The sequence below is a fragment of the Convolutriloba macropyga genome, unplaced genomic scaffold (assembly GCF_964194025.1).
Source record: "Convolutriloba macropyga unplaced genomic scaffold, txConMacr16.3 SCAFFOLD_1130, whole genome shotgun sequence".
Lineage (NCBI taxonomy): Eukaryota > Metazoa > Xenacoelomorpha > Acoela > Convolutidae > Convolutriloba > Convolutriloba macropyga.
Window position 1 is genome coordinate 1 of NW_027453487.1, and position 16,071 is coordinate 16,071.

Sequence of the window (16,071 nt, forward strand, 5' to 3'; positions counted from 1 at the left end):
ATGTTAACCTCTAATGTGGTTATTTGAAGCCCACTATAGAACTTCTTAGTCCCATTTAGGCTCCCTCCCCCCCCCCCCCCCCCCGACTGAAGCAGGCTGCAATTGATTAGAGCTCCCACTGGTCGTTCAAGAGCAATTCTTCCGACGGTTAGTCGGTTATGTTTATACAAAACCGTAGGTCGAGTGTTGAACAAATAGAATTCAATGACGACAGTGCTGAGTAATGTAGAATTGAGTTAACTTTTTACCTGCTGATTGGGGTGACTGATCTGACTCTGAGTGTAGTTGGAAGATCTAGTTTCTGCACAGGTGTCTTTGGTGGATACTTCTCTTTTATAAGGTTCAGAGGGTTACCTAAAAACACACAACCTAACCATTTAATTATCCTTTCAATCAATAAGTCAAAATTTAATGAAATTAATTTAATCAATTTAAGGAAGCCCTTGTGAAACAGTGAGATATCAAATATTTTGCATAGCTGTTCTTTTCGTTTTTTAAGAAACAAAGTTTAAAAATGACGCTGATGTGAGTGATCTTACGAGTTATCTGTGAGCTATTTAGCGTTGCAAGAGACTATAACCAGATATCAATCCTAGTTTGACTCACCTTTTACTAGTCAAATACATTATTTCAGACGCAAAAAAAGTGGCTATAGTTACCAAAAAAAGAGCAATGCTGCCCATAAAAAGGCATTAAAAGGTCAGTCTGAAATGCGGGGAATAATAAGAAGAAAGGACAGCTGAGAACAGGCTACTGTAGGCCTAATGCTGTTCCGCTGCAATTACACAGGAACCGCAATTAAGTGTTATAATTATTATCTAGATGTGATAAAAAAGATGAATCTAAATCAGATCTTCTATTCTGTCGAATATAAAAATAAACTACAAAAGCACAAATATTCCTCTCAACATGCAAAAAATTTTGAATGAGACAGATTGAACTGTAAGATCTAACCAGTGAGAAAGCTCCATTGATCGCTCCATATTTTGGCAGACTTGACTTCGTTGACTACGTAATCTCTCCATATTTTGTCCCTGCCCACGTAGTCAACTTCATTGAATAACTTCGAGTCATCAGCAACTGTTTGCACCATGTTTATGATTACTAACTATATAATCAATCTTTTGCACACAATTTGCTACAGTTCAAATGTTGTTTAATAGATCAAAATTGTAAAAATAAAAAGGTTTTTGTTGTTTGAAAAGCCACAAAAGAGCACGTTTTTATTTTGTACCACAACTAACAGCTAGATATTTTATGTTATAATGAATTTGATGGTGTTACTGTATGCTCTTTATGAATATATGCAGACTAGAGCGGAAAGATTTGGTTTCACGTTTAAATAGCTGTAAAAAATAAAAGCACAACTATGAACAAGCAAGGTGCATATGTTTGATGGATAAACGCTCCGAATTCTAATGCATTGAATTGAGCAGGTGCAGGCGTTGAAGATGGAATAAAATTCTGTGCAATTCTTGTTTTCCTGCAACTGGACAGGTGGTAATGCTGAAATTAAAAACAAACCACTTCTATGCTTGCCACGTTGAATTTTACTGTTCAAAAGAAAGAAAAAATTTGCTAAGTTTTCACCGCCAAAACGATTCCCGCATGATTGTAACACAATTATGACATTTAACCAAAACCGATGCCCAAAACATAATGATTAAAGAAAAAACGAACAAGAATAATTTGAGTACACACCAATACCACCGTCATTTATCGCAGGAGCAGAAAATTACGAACATTTTGCATAGATAAAGTACTAGAAAATGAACGATTTTTGCTCAAATTACTCAATAGGGTGGCCAGCAACAGAAAATTTTCTAAATGAAAAATTTCATGCACGTAGAATACAAATTCCGGACATAACATGGTGTTTAAATCCCACGTCTACATTGAATGGTTGATGTCGATCGTACTTCGAGGCAATCGATTTAAATGTGTATGTCTTTTTATGACACGCAAAATAATATTGATGGTGCAGGGTTTTCTAAGAGGTGAGATTTGTTTTCTAAGGCTAGTAGTATTCTAAAGCTTTTTACGACTGGAGAAAGAATCAGTATTCAACAGGTTTATTTTCAGCTGAAGCAAGCTTCTTCGTGACTTGAAACTTGCTTTCGAAGTTTTTCCTTTCGGACACCAACTTCTCCTTAGAATGTTGACTTCTGTTTTCGAACATTGGACTTTAAGAGTAGCTTAGCTCCTACCATATAGTAATTAGGAGCTGCTGGTAAAATTCAAGGTAAAAAGGTAATTATCAAAAAAAACTTTGACCCTGCAGTCCCGAACTGCATCCCGTATCTACTCCTCTGCACTCCACTCACCTACACCCAACACTTAGTCTCAATCTCCCGCGACCGTAACTACTCCCCTTTTCCATCTAATCTCCCATGTTATGCTACTCCCCCAAGCATTGCCCAACAACCCACCTTTACCTTCTCTATCATTTTAGTATTATCGTAACAATTTTCATATTTATTATAAAGACATAGTCAGGACAGCATCTTCAAAATGGAAGCGTGCAAAATTCTTGTTTTTCTTAATAGCCGCACAGCGATAGCTGGGGCTATTATTGGCCTTCTCGGGTTTTTTTCGTCGTCGCGAATTTTGTTACGACCATATGACGTCACAGCCACTTCAAATCTGCTTTTTGTTCATTCGTTCATGCAATTTCAACTGAAGTGCGTGTTTGACGTCATTTTTCGCGCTTAGTGGAGCGAGTATTTTTGTTCATTCGCGTGATTAAATTTTTGGTCATACTTGATTTACCTCACTCTCAAATATGATTTCCTCACTTTGAAGTTGACTTTTATTTACATTAATTCAAAGAGATAAGGTCAAATGAGTGTGTGTCACTCTAAATGAAGGTTATTTGAGCAGCTAATAGAGGCAGCAAAAACTTATACAGATTTTTATACAAAATTTGGTCTGTCTTTTTTTGTTTTTTTTTTGGGACTGCAGATCTACGAATCTATTGCGGCTATTTTCTGGCAATCTGCCAGTTATGTTGTTTATTGTTTTTAAGATTTCTGATTTAGGTACGGTTTTTGATAAGAATTTCTAAAGCCCAATTATTTGCGGTATTTTTGGTATATTTTGTTTTATTGGTAGCAGATTGAGTTCTTTCATGTTTTTGACCTAACAACGAGACAAGTCACTCTCGTTTACTCCACTCAAACAATTGAATTCACATAAAATAATTTTATTTCATTTCAAGTTAAGTACTGTTCAGGGTTAAATGATTATGTTAATGGAAATTTATGTTTAAATGGTTGTTTATGGAAATTTTAGGTCAATTGGGTTTTCTGGTCCCTATTAATTATTCGGAGACATGCTCACATCCGCCCTCATTTTTAATCTCCAATTACCCCCATTTCACATCCAACTACCCCTTACTTGGCCAACAAGCAAATAGCCACTCTTACGACCGACTTTTTCCAGGTTCATCCAATTAAACTAGATCATTACCAGGGCAAACTTAATTGATGACATGAGGCTCATTTGATTGGCAAAAATACTGAAGTATAACTGGACTTTCGTTAGGAACATTTAACGGAATTTTTCAGTGATTGAAGTTACATTGCAGCATACTTTTAATTTTATCTTTCAGATGGATTGTGAGTGAGCTTTTATTGTTGAAATGCCGGTCAACTTTGTTTTAGTCTGAACTTTTGGTGATTTTCAATTGTTATATTCAGCTTAAGCAAGTTAGTTCATGATTTAAACTACTTCTTCGTTTTTAAACATTGACCACTGAATTTTATTTTGGAACGTAGGCTTCTGTTTCTTACATTGAAATTTAGGATCTATTCTGTTTCGGCCCCCCAGTGTTTTTGAGCCCCAGTTACAAATTATATGTTGTTATATAGCACGTAACTATGTAAGAAAATCGAACGTGCGCTTGGGGGTCATAAAAGATTTAAGCTCATTAGATTGGCGGGGGGGGGGGGGGCGAAACAGAATAGATCCGAAATTTAATAGTAGGTTTTAATGCTAGTAATTACAAAACTGGTGACTGCTGGTAATACTCAAAGTCGAAAGGCCATTTTGAGAAGTTTTCCCCACTACTCCTATCGAAGCCTCTACACCAACCTAAGCCCCCAAGCTAAATGGTTAACTACCCCCACCTACCAGCCGCAAACATACCTTATCCCTCACCTACATACCCCCCAGTGCCCTTAACAACCCCTCACTAGCTCCCACCAAATCTGTAACCCTACCCCCTCCCCCTCACCTATCTACACCTCCAAACTGATAGTTTTAAGTTTTTTAAAACGCTTTCTTTTTATACTAGACAATTGCATGTTTTAAATTTTTTTCAAAATTAGTTGTGCTTAGTTAAGAGTTTAAATGCACAGCTTTGAGTCGTTTCCAGTATTCTATCGGTTATCTCTTTTATGCTTGGCCGTTTTGACTTTGTAGCTAGAACATTCGCGAAATCTTTTGCTCTCTGGATTGATTTAACTTGACTTCAAAAGTGGGATAAACTGGTAAAAATTTTGGGTCTTAAGTCTATGAGCTGTCCTTCATAAAGTCACTAAGAGCGAAGCCCATTTTACTATCACCTCCGATTTGATCGTCCTGGCCTTTTGAGGCTAGCCTCCTTGTGCTTCAGCTAGATTAAACCAAAACAAACCTCTCATCTGTTGTTTGCGAGAAATTCGTCCGACGATAGTCGTTTATGTTTTAGTTATGGAAACAGGGCTACAATGAATGTTTGTCGATTGTTTATTTAGGAACAGTGAGGCTGAGGCAGTGAGGAAGGCCATGACACCCACTGAGTCATACCAGCTGCTACTCTCATGGATCAACAACCACATCAAAAACTACTCGGTCAGTTCTATCACTCATTCACAGTCGTCATCTCAGATTTATGCGTGGGCTGCAAATTCAACCGAGCAAACTGTTGCTTCACAATTATTCCTGTTTCGGAATTTTTCTATACGATGATCAACTCAAGAGTACGCTCACAAAATTTTCATCATAGTGCAGAAAAGTGTTCATCTCAAGTACAAGTAATTGTTACACGGTATCAGTGAAGCTTAAAATGAAATTCACACTTTAAAATAAAGACTTCCTCCGTTCAATATGTACAAATTGGTTACCAAAAACTCTAAAAACTGGCTTGAAAATAGCCAACTACAGTTGCTTAGCATCCAAACCTAAGTTTACTACGCGCTTATGAATAGTGTTGTATAATGTCCATAGGGTCATACAGGACGCTGATCAGAAAACTCGTGTTCTTTCAGGCATTCGTGCCACAAATCAGTGACCTATCAGTGGCCACCTTCAACAGTGGAACAGTTCTAGCTGCATTAGCTCACAGCTTCAACCCCTTCCAAACTCCCTTCTTCCAACTCTCAAAACGGACCAGAGAGGACCAACTCCGCTTCGCCTGGGAGACCTTCCGGGTAGTGACTGGAGAACAGCCGGTGTATAGTCTGGATGATGCACTAAGTGCAACCAACCAGAAGTTGGACCGCAAGTGTCTCTTAGCCATGCTCTTCCTTATCAGAGAAAAAGTTATTCTCCAAAACCTGAGGCAATATAATCACAAGTAGCATCAACTATGTGATAGACACCATGTAACTGATAGAAATAAAAGCGTGCCTTCGGCGAAATAACGCTCGCCTTGTAATTTATTTCGGAGAAATAAATGTTTTACAATAAATTAAATTTAAATGCTCGAAGTATTATAAATGAAGTATTATATTTAAATGAAGACAATTTCCAAGATTTATTCTTTGTTCCGACTTCAATGAGCTCTATTGCATCAATTTCTTCACGTGCAATACTAGATTTCCTGCCAAAACAAAAGCAACGAATCGTTTGTGACAGCACATCGACGCAACTTCTCGCTTCTGTTAACGGTAGGCAAAATTAGCAAAAATTCCCAAATTTTGTAACTCTTTGACTATTTTTTTGAAAAACCATTTAGCTACTTGATCAAAAATTTGCAATGCAAGGACTTATGCATAGAATCTTTCAAGGTTTCTCATCACTGTCTTATATATTGCTCTCAAACAATAGTTACTGCAATTATAATAGTCATGTGGTCTTTTTTAAGCCATTTTTGATTGGCTAATTTTTCGTCTGACTTTTTTTCTCCTTTTGACTTTTTGTCCTCAAAAATAGGACAAAAAGAGTTAACGAAAGCTTCGCTAGAGCTTCGAGCCTTATTAGAACGATGACCAGACCTTATTAGCATTCGATTCACTGAAACTGTTTTTGAGACATAAAGTCATGGTGTGAAGGACAATTCTTAGACTTTGACCTCCCACTTGACTTCCCCGCAAGCTGCCAATACTTTTTTTAAGCAAACTTACCTGATTAAAATGAAAGCACAAACACAGAGCTATTTCGCAGAATTTTTACGCAATTTGAACTTTTTAACACAGTATTGTCTATCAAAATCAACGTTCAATTTTAGCTCGAACGTTGAAAAAATTACATCTGTTAACCGCCGAGTGGTTCCATTACAGCCAAATAAATCTGCGTTGTTGGCAAAAATCAGAGTATGTGAAATATAACTCTTATTATGAGGTTCAAAGAATACTATTATTATTTTGAGGTGCTCAAATTGACGTCGAGGAATTGGAAACTATGGCGGGGGATTTCAGCGTGCGGGCCTACTTGTTGGATGAGGGTCTGCGGGGTGATAGGGTAGAGTGTTGGGAAAGGGAGCGTGGCGTGAGTGAGGAGGGGGCGTTGATCGCTCTTCACATCATGAATATATGTCTCCTCAACAGTTTCCGTGAATAGCATATTTAACATTAAGGCTATAAGAGACCTTTTCACTGCCTTAACGCTCTCCGGGTTTCATTTGTTCATCCAGTTGTTGAGGACGAAATGTGAAACGGTCAGACAAAAAAATTAGCAAGACTAGTCCTGCATTACAATTCAAAGAATTGAACACAATGGTGACAACACTGTGAGGCTCCTGTGAGGAACAGCTCCGACAAGGAACAAATCAAATACCAATACTTGCAGAAAAAATTAAAAAAAAAACACTACGTGAAGTTAATGAGTCCAACAACGTCATAGTCGAAATCACTAATAGTTTTTAAAATAAGTCAAATCAAAGTGGTGGAAACTTTTAGCTATAAATAGAAACAATTAATTAGTTTCTAACATGACTCTGTATAGAGATTACAGACATGTCATCGGTGAGACTAAGTGGCAGAACAACAAAAACAAATACGCAAAACAACATTTGAAATAAGTTCAGTGAAAGTCGTGAAAACCTCAATTTTTGAACTCAACACTTTAGAATAGCTCCGAAAAAATTACATAGGGACCATTCAGACCTATAAATAACGAGAATAAGCGACATAACAACAAAAAAAAACATAGAAAGCGGCAAAATTCAAAAAGAAACAAATGTAATTTAAAGCAAGTTTTGCCAAAGTCGTACAAATTGTTTGCTGTGAATAAAAACTTTCAAACTGACCAAAGTTTAAATTGTAACAAAAGACAGTGTTTAGAAGCTCTCCGTGTTATGAGGAAATGACAAAACAAGAAAAAGAATGAAAAGAAGTAGAAAATTTCAAGAAATCCAAAACTACTTTTTGAAGTATTGTCAAATTAATTAAAAACAGTTAGATTGGAAATCATATCACTTAACTAAATTAAATAAATCTCAACGGAAAGTCTTTTAGACCTATCATTAAAGAAATTTAATAGCAAAACAAAAAACTAAAAAAACCGAGGAGAATCCAAAAATTGTCTTTCATTAAGACAAGTAGCGCCTAATTCTTCAAAGCCATTAATTGACTTTTGAGAGGTTTAATTAACTACTTACAACTATTCATTATAGGAACACATATAGCACTTTCAAGAATTAGTTGTATAGTAACTGAATAGGAAAACAGCAAAAACAATGGTCAAATTGGCATACAGCAAAAAAAATGTTCTCAAAATCAAAAATGTGTTTAAACACCACTTTCCCCAGATCGCTTTAATAGCAGTTTGCAAAAATGTCTCGCATTAAATCTAATTGCCTTTTTTCTTCGTAATACTCCAGCTTGATTAAATCACTACTCCAATTTGCTTTCTCATTGACTAGAAAAGCCCGAAAAAATTGTGAACATATCTTAAAGTCATATCCGGAAAATTCCAGAAACGTCCCAAGGTGGAAAATTGACCACTCTAACTAACATAGTGAACCGCATACTGATCTACACTAAAAAACTTGGAAAAAAAAGGGAATGAGCAATGGAAAAAATATCTGACAACAAAAACTGATAAAGCTCTGAGACAAATTTCCCTACTAGTTGGCACTTCAAAACAAGCAGTCTCAAAATAATATCAATCTTGCACTATGAGTAATTTACAATGAATAAACAACCAACAATTGGCCAATAAATGAACAAAAACTTTTCACAAAGAGAAGACCAACGAAAAAGTAAGGACTTGAATGGCAAAGCAAAAATGACATTCTCTAAAAATAAATTGTTACAAAATTCTCTAAAAAACTCTAAAATCCCACCACTTATTATATAAAAATTTTCACCAATTCTTCTATTTCGGCCGTCACACACCCAACACCTGTCAGAAGTATGTTAAACAACAATAGAAGGGCAAAGAATCAATCAAAACTTGAAAAAAAGTAAATTATATTGTGTATATCAGTGGATATACAGAAAGCACCTTTCGAATCTTCACTGGCTCATTTTAGGAACAACAGCTATAGAAATTTAGAATTTGAAGACGAGAAAAAAAACTATAAGACGAGAAAAAAAATGAATACAAACTAAAAACTTAGAAAATTGATTAAAAAAATTCGCTCGCTTAGCGATAATTTTTTCACACCTACTTTTCCCTTTTCTCCCGAAAGTGCGACATGAACTGAAAATCACTCTCTCTTCTCGCTGCTTTTCAGAAGTTTAACATAAACGCTTGTTTAAAACACACTACATCAAAATAATAGATCTAAAAAAGACGGTCCACGAATCCTCCTCTTTGAGTCGAAAAGGAGGGCAACAATACAATGCAATTTTTTATTGTAAAAACAATGAGACGAAAAGTTGGTAGACGAAAAGTTGCATAATAACACCATCAGGACTGACATAATTGCTACAAACTTCGTTTGAGAGTAACTAAAAAGGGCTATTTTTTGCTAGGCGGATTTGTCACCCAAACTATTGCGAACACTCTTTGCATACAAATAAGAGTGATAACATACCAACGCTTTTGAAATTTCAAATAGACTTGAGCCACTGGTTTTTTTCAAAGTAAAAAGGTTTTTCTTATGTGCTGATAACATTGGTGGATGCTAAGAGTGATTGTGGGGTAGACGGGAGGTTTGATTATCTTTTTGCTGTAATACAAATGCCTATAATAGCGAATGTTTATAACCCATCAATTAATGTTTAAATATTTTAAATAGACGAATTCTAATCGCAAAAAAATGCTGAATTCGTTCAACTTAAATTGCAGTTTAACTTCAAAATCAGGGCATTTTTTGAGCAATGATTGTTTTTGGGCATTTTGTAGTATCAAAGCTCCCTGTAAACAATTGCGAACAGAAATTAAGTTTTCAACTTATTCAACTTACTATGACTTGTTTGAAACAGTGCGAAAAATGAAGCATTTTTTTCCGGTTTCTTCTTGTTATGGAGCAAAATTTGTAAATTCACGTCTTCACACCTATTTTCCTTCAATAAAAATTGACACAATCGTCAACAATAGAAAAAACGGACAAAATTATGACATTTTGCGCGATTTATGAAAATCAGAAGGGATTTATCGAAGTCAGAAGGATGAGGCTGCCAATTTTCTAGTGGCTGAAGCAATCACGATATGCATTTGCAAAACTGAATTTTAACATTAATGTCTCGTGGCGCACATTTAGAGTAGATAGCAAAATGACAAAGAAGTTAAAGTTCTATCGTTAATTAACCAATTTACCAGTTTATCACATTTTCGGTTGCTGGTGTATAGAAGCTGGTGTTTAGCCTCAGTTCCAATTAGTCATCCCTCCTAATTTTGACATTTTTACACTGCACGAGGAGTTTAAATTTGACCCAATTATCCCTATAGCAGAGGCCTAAAATTTCACCTCAGGGGCTATGAAGGAGCGTGCAGTTACAGGTATCAAGCGAACGGGGTTGAATGATGGCGTAGTAACCAGAGGGTGCGGGTTCAGCGTATTGGGCCAACTTTTATCTGATAACAGAGGTTTCCAGCCCTCAGGCCTATCAGTAGCCTTCAGTCGCCTCGCTCAAGCGGTATCAATAAGTGCCATGCGTGGCTCAGCTACAATGCTGATTGCAAGAGATTTGCGATTATGAGCCAGAATTGATGGGGACTGTCGCATCCAATTGTGCCGCTATGCCCAATCAGAGGGTCATGAAAATCCGGTTCAAGAAGAGAGGGGAGCCCTTCTGTGTTAAAATGTCACCCAATGAGTGGGGACTTCAGATAATTTTACCAGTTTTTGTCCTCATACATCAGCAGAGAAACTTCGAAATCACCGAAGGAAACGAATTTTCTCAAAGACATCTAATTGAAAGTACAACTGCATTCACAATTTGTTAAATTCTTCAATCACGAGTTTTTATTATTACCTGACCAAAGTGGGGAGAATATAAACGAACATTTCACGCGAGCAAATTTGAAATGGACAGTTGAATTTAGAATTATTGAACTGCTGATCTGTTGAATTAATTACCATAGTTATGATAACCAAATCAATTATAATTAAATGTTTAGTCACTGTTGGGAACCCTTCACACGGTGAATTTGTCTGTAGTTTAGGCGAATCACATACTCAGTTTTACCTGTTTATTGCCTATTTGAGCACGAAAAGTCAAATATTAGTTAGAAAAAACTCTCAGACGGAAAATTGGCAGTATTAAAAAAGAACAAGAGAACTAATATAAGTAATTGCCACTAAAATAGTTTGAGGCCAAATAGTAACAAATCATTAATTCTTAAGGAGAGCAGTACTGTCCTCGAACACAACGAATGTCATGAGTGGGCACATGAACACAATATTACATTCTAAGCTGAGATCAACAAAATCAGAGAAAAAAAACTACTTCCAGAACTCCTAAAATATTTCCGATAGCTTTGTAGATATCCAGTATCAAAAAGATGTTGATATAAATCTCGCAACAAAATTCGGTTAAAACATTTGCTGATATTTTATATCATGTTTTAAATCATTGTTTCCCTTAGCTGAACTCAGATAACATTCAATTAGAATGACATACATTCAGTTGAAATAATCAACTTCAAGTTCTCATTGAGGGCAAGAAAGTAATTTTTGTGGATGTGGTAAGTGACGTGTGACCTAACATTTAATCAGACAAATGAACAAAAAAAATCTCACTCCACTAAAAGTGACGCAAGGCCGGAGAGCTCCGGAATGGACTCGAAGCAAAAATTATCATACACTAGCCAACCACTAACTGATAAAACTATCGACTTGATTATACTATTAAAATTCAAACAACAACCGGAGTACACAAATTATCAGGAAGTAAAAGCAAATTTTTTGAAATATTGTTTTTGGAAAATTTCTGTGCACTCCGGAAAAATTGCGAATCAGGAAGCATTGTAACTGATGGACTGTCTCTCGTATAGTTAAAATTTGCTCAACGATTCACAATCAACAGTGGGATAAAAAACCAACAAAATATCTCGACAAAGGAGAAAAACCGAGAAAAAATGTTTAGTGAAGAAGAAAATCTGAAAGATCTGTTGAAATTTTAATTATGATTCTCTGAAAAAACCAAAGTATCAAGACACCATTAAAAACGATTGCTGCTGATTTATTGAGGATCTATAGAAGAATTAAACAAAAATACTTCAAAGAGGAATTTTAGGAAAAACTGCTTAAATATATCCTTTTTCCTTCAAACAAAACAAACTTAAATTGATATTAACGAAATATAAGTTCAAAACAACAACAAAAAACTATGTCAACCAAAAAAAATGCATCAGAAGCCTAAAACATTAAATAGGCTAGAAAACCGCCTAAAATGTTTCTAAAACGGCGAAATCCTATAGCTCGATGAAGAGCTCTTTATAAAAAGATCGCAAATAAAACTCTGATGATTGAAATGGCCAAAAATGCTCCCAAAGTTACATTTTCTTGACAACATGGTTTAGAGAAGTTCCTTTACCCAACAAAAGTAAAGTAAGAACTGAAAAAGCTGAATCGAAAAAATCACACGTGATCAGAAAGCTTTGCTCGCTTTGTGCAATTTTTTTCACACTTATCTCTTTCACTAATTCAACTGGTATGAGTAAAAAACCAATATCTCTTCTCCCCACTCTCGATTTTTGTTCAACATAGAAGAATGTCACATTTTTTGCACGTAAGGCATTGACTTTTACATCTGTTTCAGAATAACTTGACCGATAGATCACCATTACTCCTCTTCCAGTCGTAAAAATGACGTCACGCACCAATTCAATAAAAGCAGCACAGTTATTTTTTTCAAATGAAAACATAATTTACAGATTACCAGAAAACTGCGATAGCTTTGGAGACCTCTTCTCAAAATACCACCGAAAAAATTTAAAAACAAAACAAACAGATGTTGCAAATTGATTTAGATTCTTCTTTTCGGAAGCTGCCCTTAAAAAGTCTTCAATTAGTGTGCGGCATCTGTTTTGAACTACCACCTCAATTTATTTTTTTTTTAAAAATCATTTTCAGAATGGCGAGCCTGTTGATAGATAGAGAGAGGTGAAGAATATGTGACCTAAGAAATATACACAAGTGAGCAATGAATTCGCTCCAATAAGTGTGATAACCGATGTCACACACACACATCTGAATAGCAAAAATGAAAGACAAAACAAAGAGCAGCTTTTAAGTGAGCGTGACATCATAGGGCCGTAACAAAAAAATGACTGTAAAATAGAAAAGCATGGCAGTAGAAGTCTTGAATTTTAATTTTAAAAACTTAACTAAACAGGAAACTAACTAAACCTAGAAATGAAGACGATTGGAATTACAAAACCCATTTCGAAAAAAGGCGGAAGATCTCAGAAACAGTTGAAGTAGAAATGTGATCAACAATACTTGCATAATGAACTTTCTGCACTTAATACATATCAGTTGGAAACAACAACAGAAAAATAAGCATGAGAAAAGCAGCGAACACCAAAAACTCATTAAGCACCTGATAAAAAAACTTTTCAAAGTTCAATTTAAAAACATCTGATGGCAACAGAACATCTAATTTGACCAGTTTTCAATCTTTAAGCGTAAAATGTTTTCCAATTCGAAAAATTTCTTTACAAAAAATTCAAGTCTGTTTTTTTGTTTTTGTTGCCATGTTTTTTAAAACAACGATGACCGTCACACAGAAGTCCTATTCTGACCTCGAAACAAGTTAGGGTGATTTCAAGTGACCTTGTTAACTTTTGAAGCCATTTAGAGAGTACGGTAAGGATAAAAAACTTTATCACAGTTCAGCTAAAGTTCACTGCAATTAGTTCAAGAAATGACACCACACGCGTAAAAATCGAAAAAGAGCAGCGAAACAGCGGCATCAAAAGACAAACAACACTGTTGTTTTGAAGTTTGCGTTGTAAAAAGTGCAAGACCAAAACGGGCATAGGACGACGAAACAAAAACGAAACAAGCTCACCGCATTACAATAAAACAACTTACAGCTTCCTATATATAAAACAAATTTTTTGATCAACAATTCTCCACGTAACACTAAATTCTACCCCTAAGAGTTAGTCTGCAGAAACGTTCATTAATTTTTGTGTTTGATTACAAAACACCTGGGCAATTCCTAGCAGATATATTGAACCATAATTTAAAAAAGCAGAGAACGAAAAAAGATAAGTTGGAACTCTTATTGTTTACTTCAGAGAAAAGTGCGCTGTCGATGCTTCAGGAGGCAAATTTATTACCAAAATCTATCAAATAGCTCTAAATTAAATATTGGACGAGCAAAACTACGTCGTGAAACGCAAAATTAGAGGAAATTTAAGAAGTTAAAACAATTCTATATTCGTTAAAAAAAACAACTAAAGAATATCAACCAAATGGAAAGACAACCGAAACCGCAAACATAATCGGAAGATTTCTGAAAAAACGCCATTGATTCCCATAACACCCATAGGTATTCAAGAAACAGAAAAACACAAAACATAATTGTGCAAAAACATTTTAAAGTACTATTTTAATTGAGTTTTGTATACTCCTGTTTCTTAATGAATGAATGCAGGAGCAAGAATCAATGTCAAAACGCATTAGAGATGTTAACTAAGACTCATAGGAACAAGGGTCAAGTGACGGGCGTCTGAATTTTGGCTTTATGGGTTTATTCCGTTTCTATTTTAGTTTCGTTTTTCCAAAATGAATTTGTTCACTTTAGATTGCCTCGCTGAGCAACTGCTAAATAAAAAACACTTTCAGTTGAATAAAACTAGCCCAGAGAATTCAATAAGATTTCATGCAAAATGACAAAAAAGCTGCAAAATGAGGTAAAGCGGAACAATTTTTTCTTCGACGAAGCAAAAAACATAGCAGGACAAGTCTTGACACAATTCAAAGAACTTTCAGTGACCTAACAAAAAACGAGACCTAGAACGGACTGAATGGATAGGAGAAAACATTTAGAAAAAAAAAATCGAAAAATGGAAAACACTAAAAACCAATGTCAAAACGACACGTGAATAAAACACCACTAGCGCGAAAGCAAAGTTTTGTTAAAACCGTTATCCTTCCACCAAAATTAGAGCGAAAAATTTTACGCCGCAAACCACTTACTCTTCGGCGCCACTTGCTTTTTCAGCGTGACCATAAATATCAATCCAAATTCACTTCAAAAATCTGTGAAAATACCATTCAAATTCTTTGAACTATAAAAAACACAAGCAGTATAATCGTCCACTGAGATGAGGGCCAATCTTTAAAAAAAATTAAAGTGTCAAAAAGTACACCAATTTCGGCGCTTTTCAATAAAATTTTAGTAATGAGCTGTCGCCACTTGAGTTCAGCTGCTGACACTTCATTAATTGTTATTAATTATAATCTCGCAAAAAATTCAAGCGCTCAAAAGGTCAAACTGAAACAAAAATTTTTCACTGAAAATACGAACACGTTTACATTAATTTCTCTCAAAAAATTGCTCACGTAGAGCTATTATTTTCTTCACACTTGCAGTGGTCGCTCTAAAGATGGTGACATCAACAAAAAACTATCCTTTTTGTTCACCAAGTCGTTGGTTTAGTATTTACGCAAGTTTGCAGAAATCAGCGACAAGGTCAAAACCACCGACCAAATTGCCGTTTCTTCTGTGATAAATCCGGCAGAAAATTCTAGCGACAAAAGCACAGACTAATCCCTCAAACCACGTTAATTTCGGCTCCAATTTGTACCATTCCTTGTCATCGCAGTGGTTACGTTTTGGTTACTAATTATTCGATTTCTAAAGTATTACGTTTTGGTTATCAGTTAATCCGACTAAATAATTTCAAAAAATCCCTCAGTTAAAACAAAACATTTCGGAAAAAAATCATAGAGTGGGAGCTGCCGACATTAGGTTCTACTTAAGAGCAAATTATACGAACAAAATTATACTCGAGTTAATGTGCTTTTTACAATATAATGAAGTTTCTTCAGCGATTTACCAGAAACACTTCCTCACGCACTTCACTTCCTGCTCAAAATGCACACAGCCAAAATTACCGATCAAAAACAACCTCCACCAACCATCCTCTTCCGGTCGTGAAAAGACAGCGACTCAATAGAATTCGATCTCTTCGAATTTTAGAGAACTAAGAGAAAGCCAATAAGAGCTCGCCATCGCGGCTATTAACAATCCAAGGGAGTCAATTAAGAAATTTCTTGAAAATTTCCGTTGAAAAAATTGATATCAGAAAACCCCGTTTACGTAAATTGCTAAAAAATTTTAGAGAAAATATTCAATTTAAACCAGGAAAATTCGGAACTAATGTGTTATTTGAAAATAGTTGAAGTAAAAAAAAACTTTACAAATAAACAGTACAAATCGCGATCTGATTGTCGCTTTTCTTGTGACTTCCGAATTCAGCTTTGAACTGAATTCGAGCTTATGCAGCGATAACTTCAAT

The 16,071-nt window shown here is 35.4% G+C and overlaps 2 protein-coding genes across 2 annotated transcripts; one reads left to right on the forward strand and one right to left on the reverse strand.

Moving 5' to 3' along the window:
* Nucleotides 1-233: 233 nt before the first annotated feature.
* LOC142358327 (ciliary microtubule inner protein 1-like) lies at nucleotides 234-1,264 on the reverse strand. Its single transcript, XM_075409744.1, has 2 exons — nucleotides 955-1,264; nucleotides 234-354 (listed from the first exon to the last, which is right to left on the reverse strand). The coding sequence occupies exons 1-2, from the start codon at nucleotides 1,091-1,093 to the stop codon at nucleotides 245-247; spliced, it is 249 nt and encodes an 82-aa protein (XP_075265859.1). The 5' UTR covers nucleotides 1,094-1,264; the 3' UTR covers nucleotides 234-244.
* Nucleotides 1,265-4,713: 3,449 nt separating this feature from the next.
* On the forward strand, nucleotides 4,714-5,753 carry LOC142358324 (uncharacterized). The gene is made up of 2 exons (XM_075409741.1): nucleotides 4,714-4,833; nucleotides 5,250-5,753. The coding sequence occupies exons 1-2, from the start codon at nucleotides 4,714-4,716 to the stop codon at nucleotides 5,559-5,561; spliced, it is 432 nt and encodes a 143-aa protein (XP_075265856.1). The 3' UTR covers nucleotides 5,562-5,753.
* Nucleotides 5,754-16,071: the final 10,318 nt, after the last annotated feature.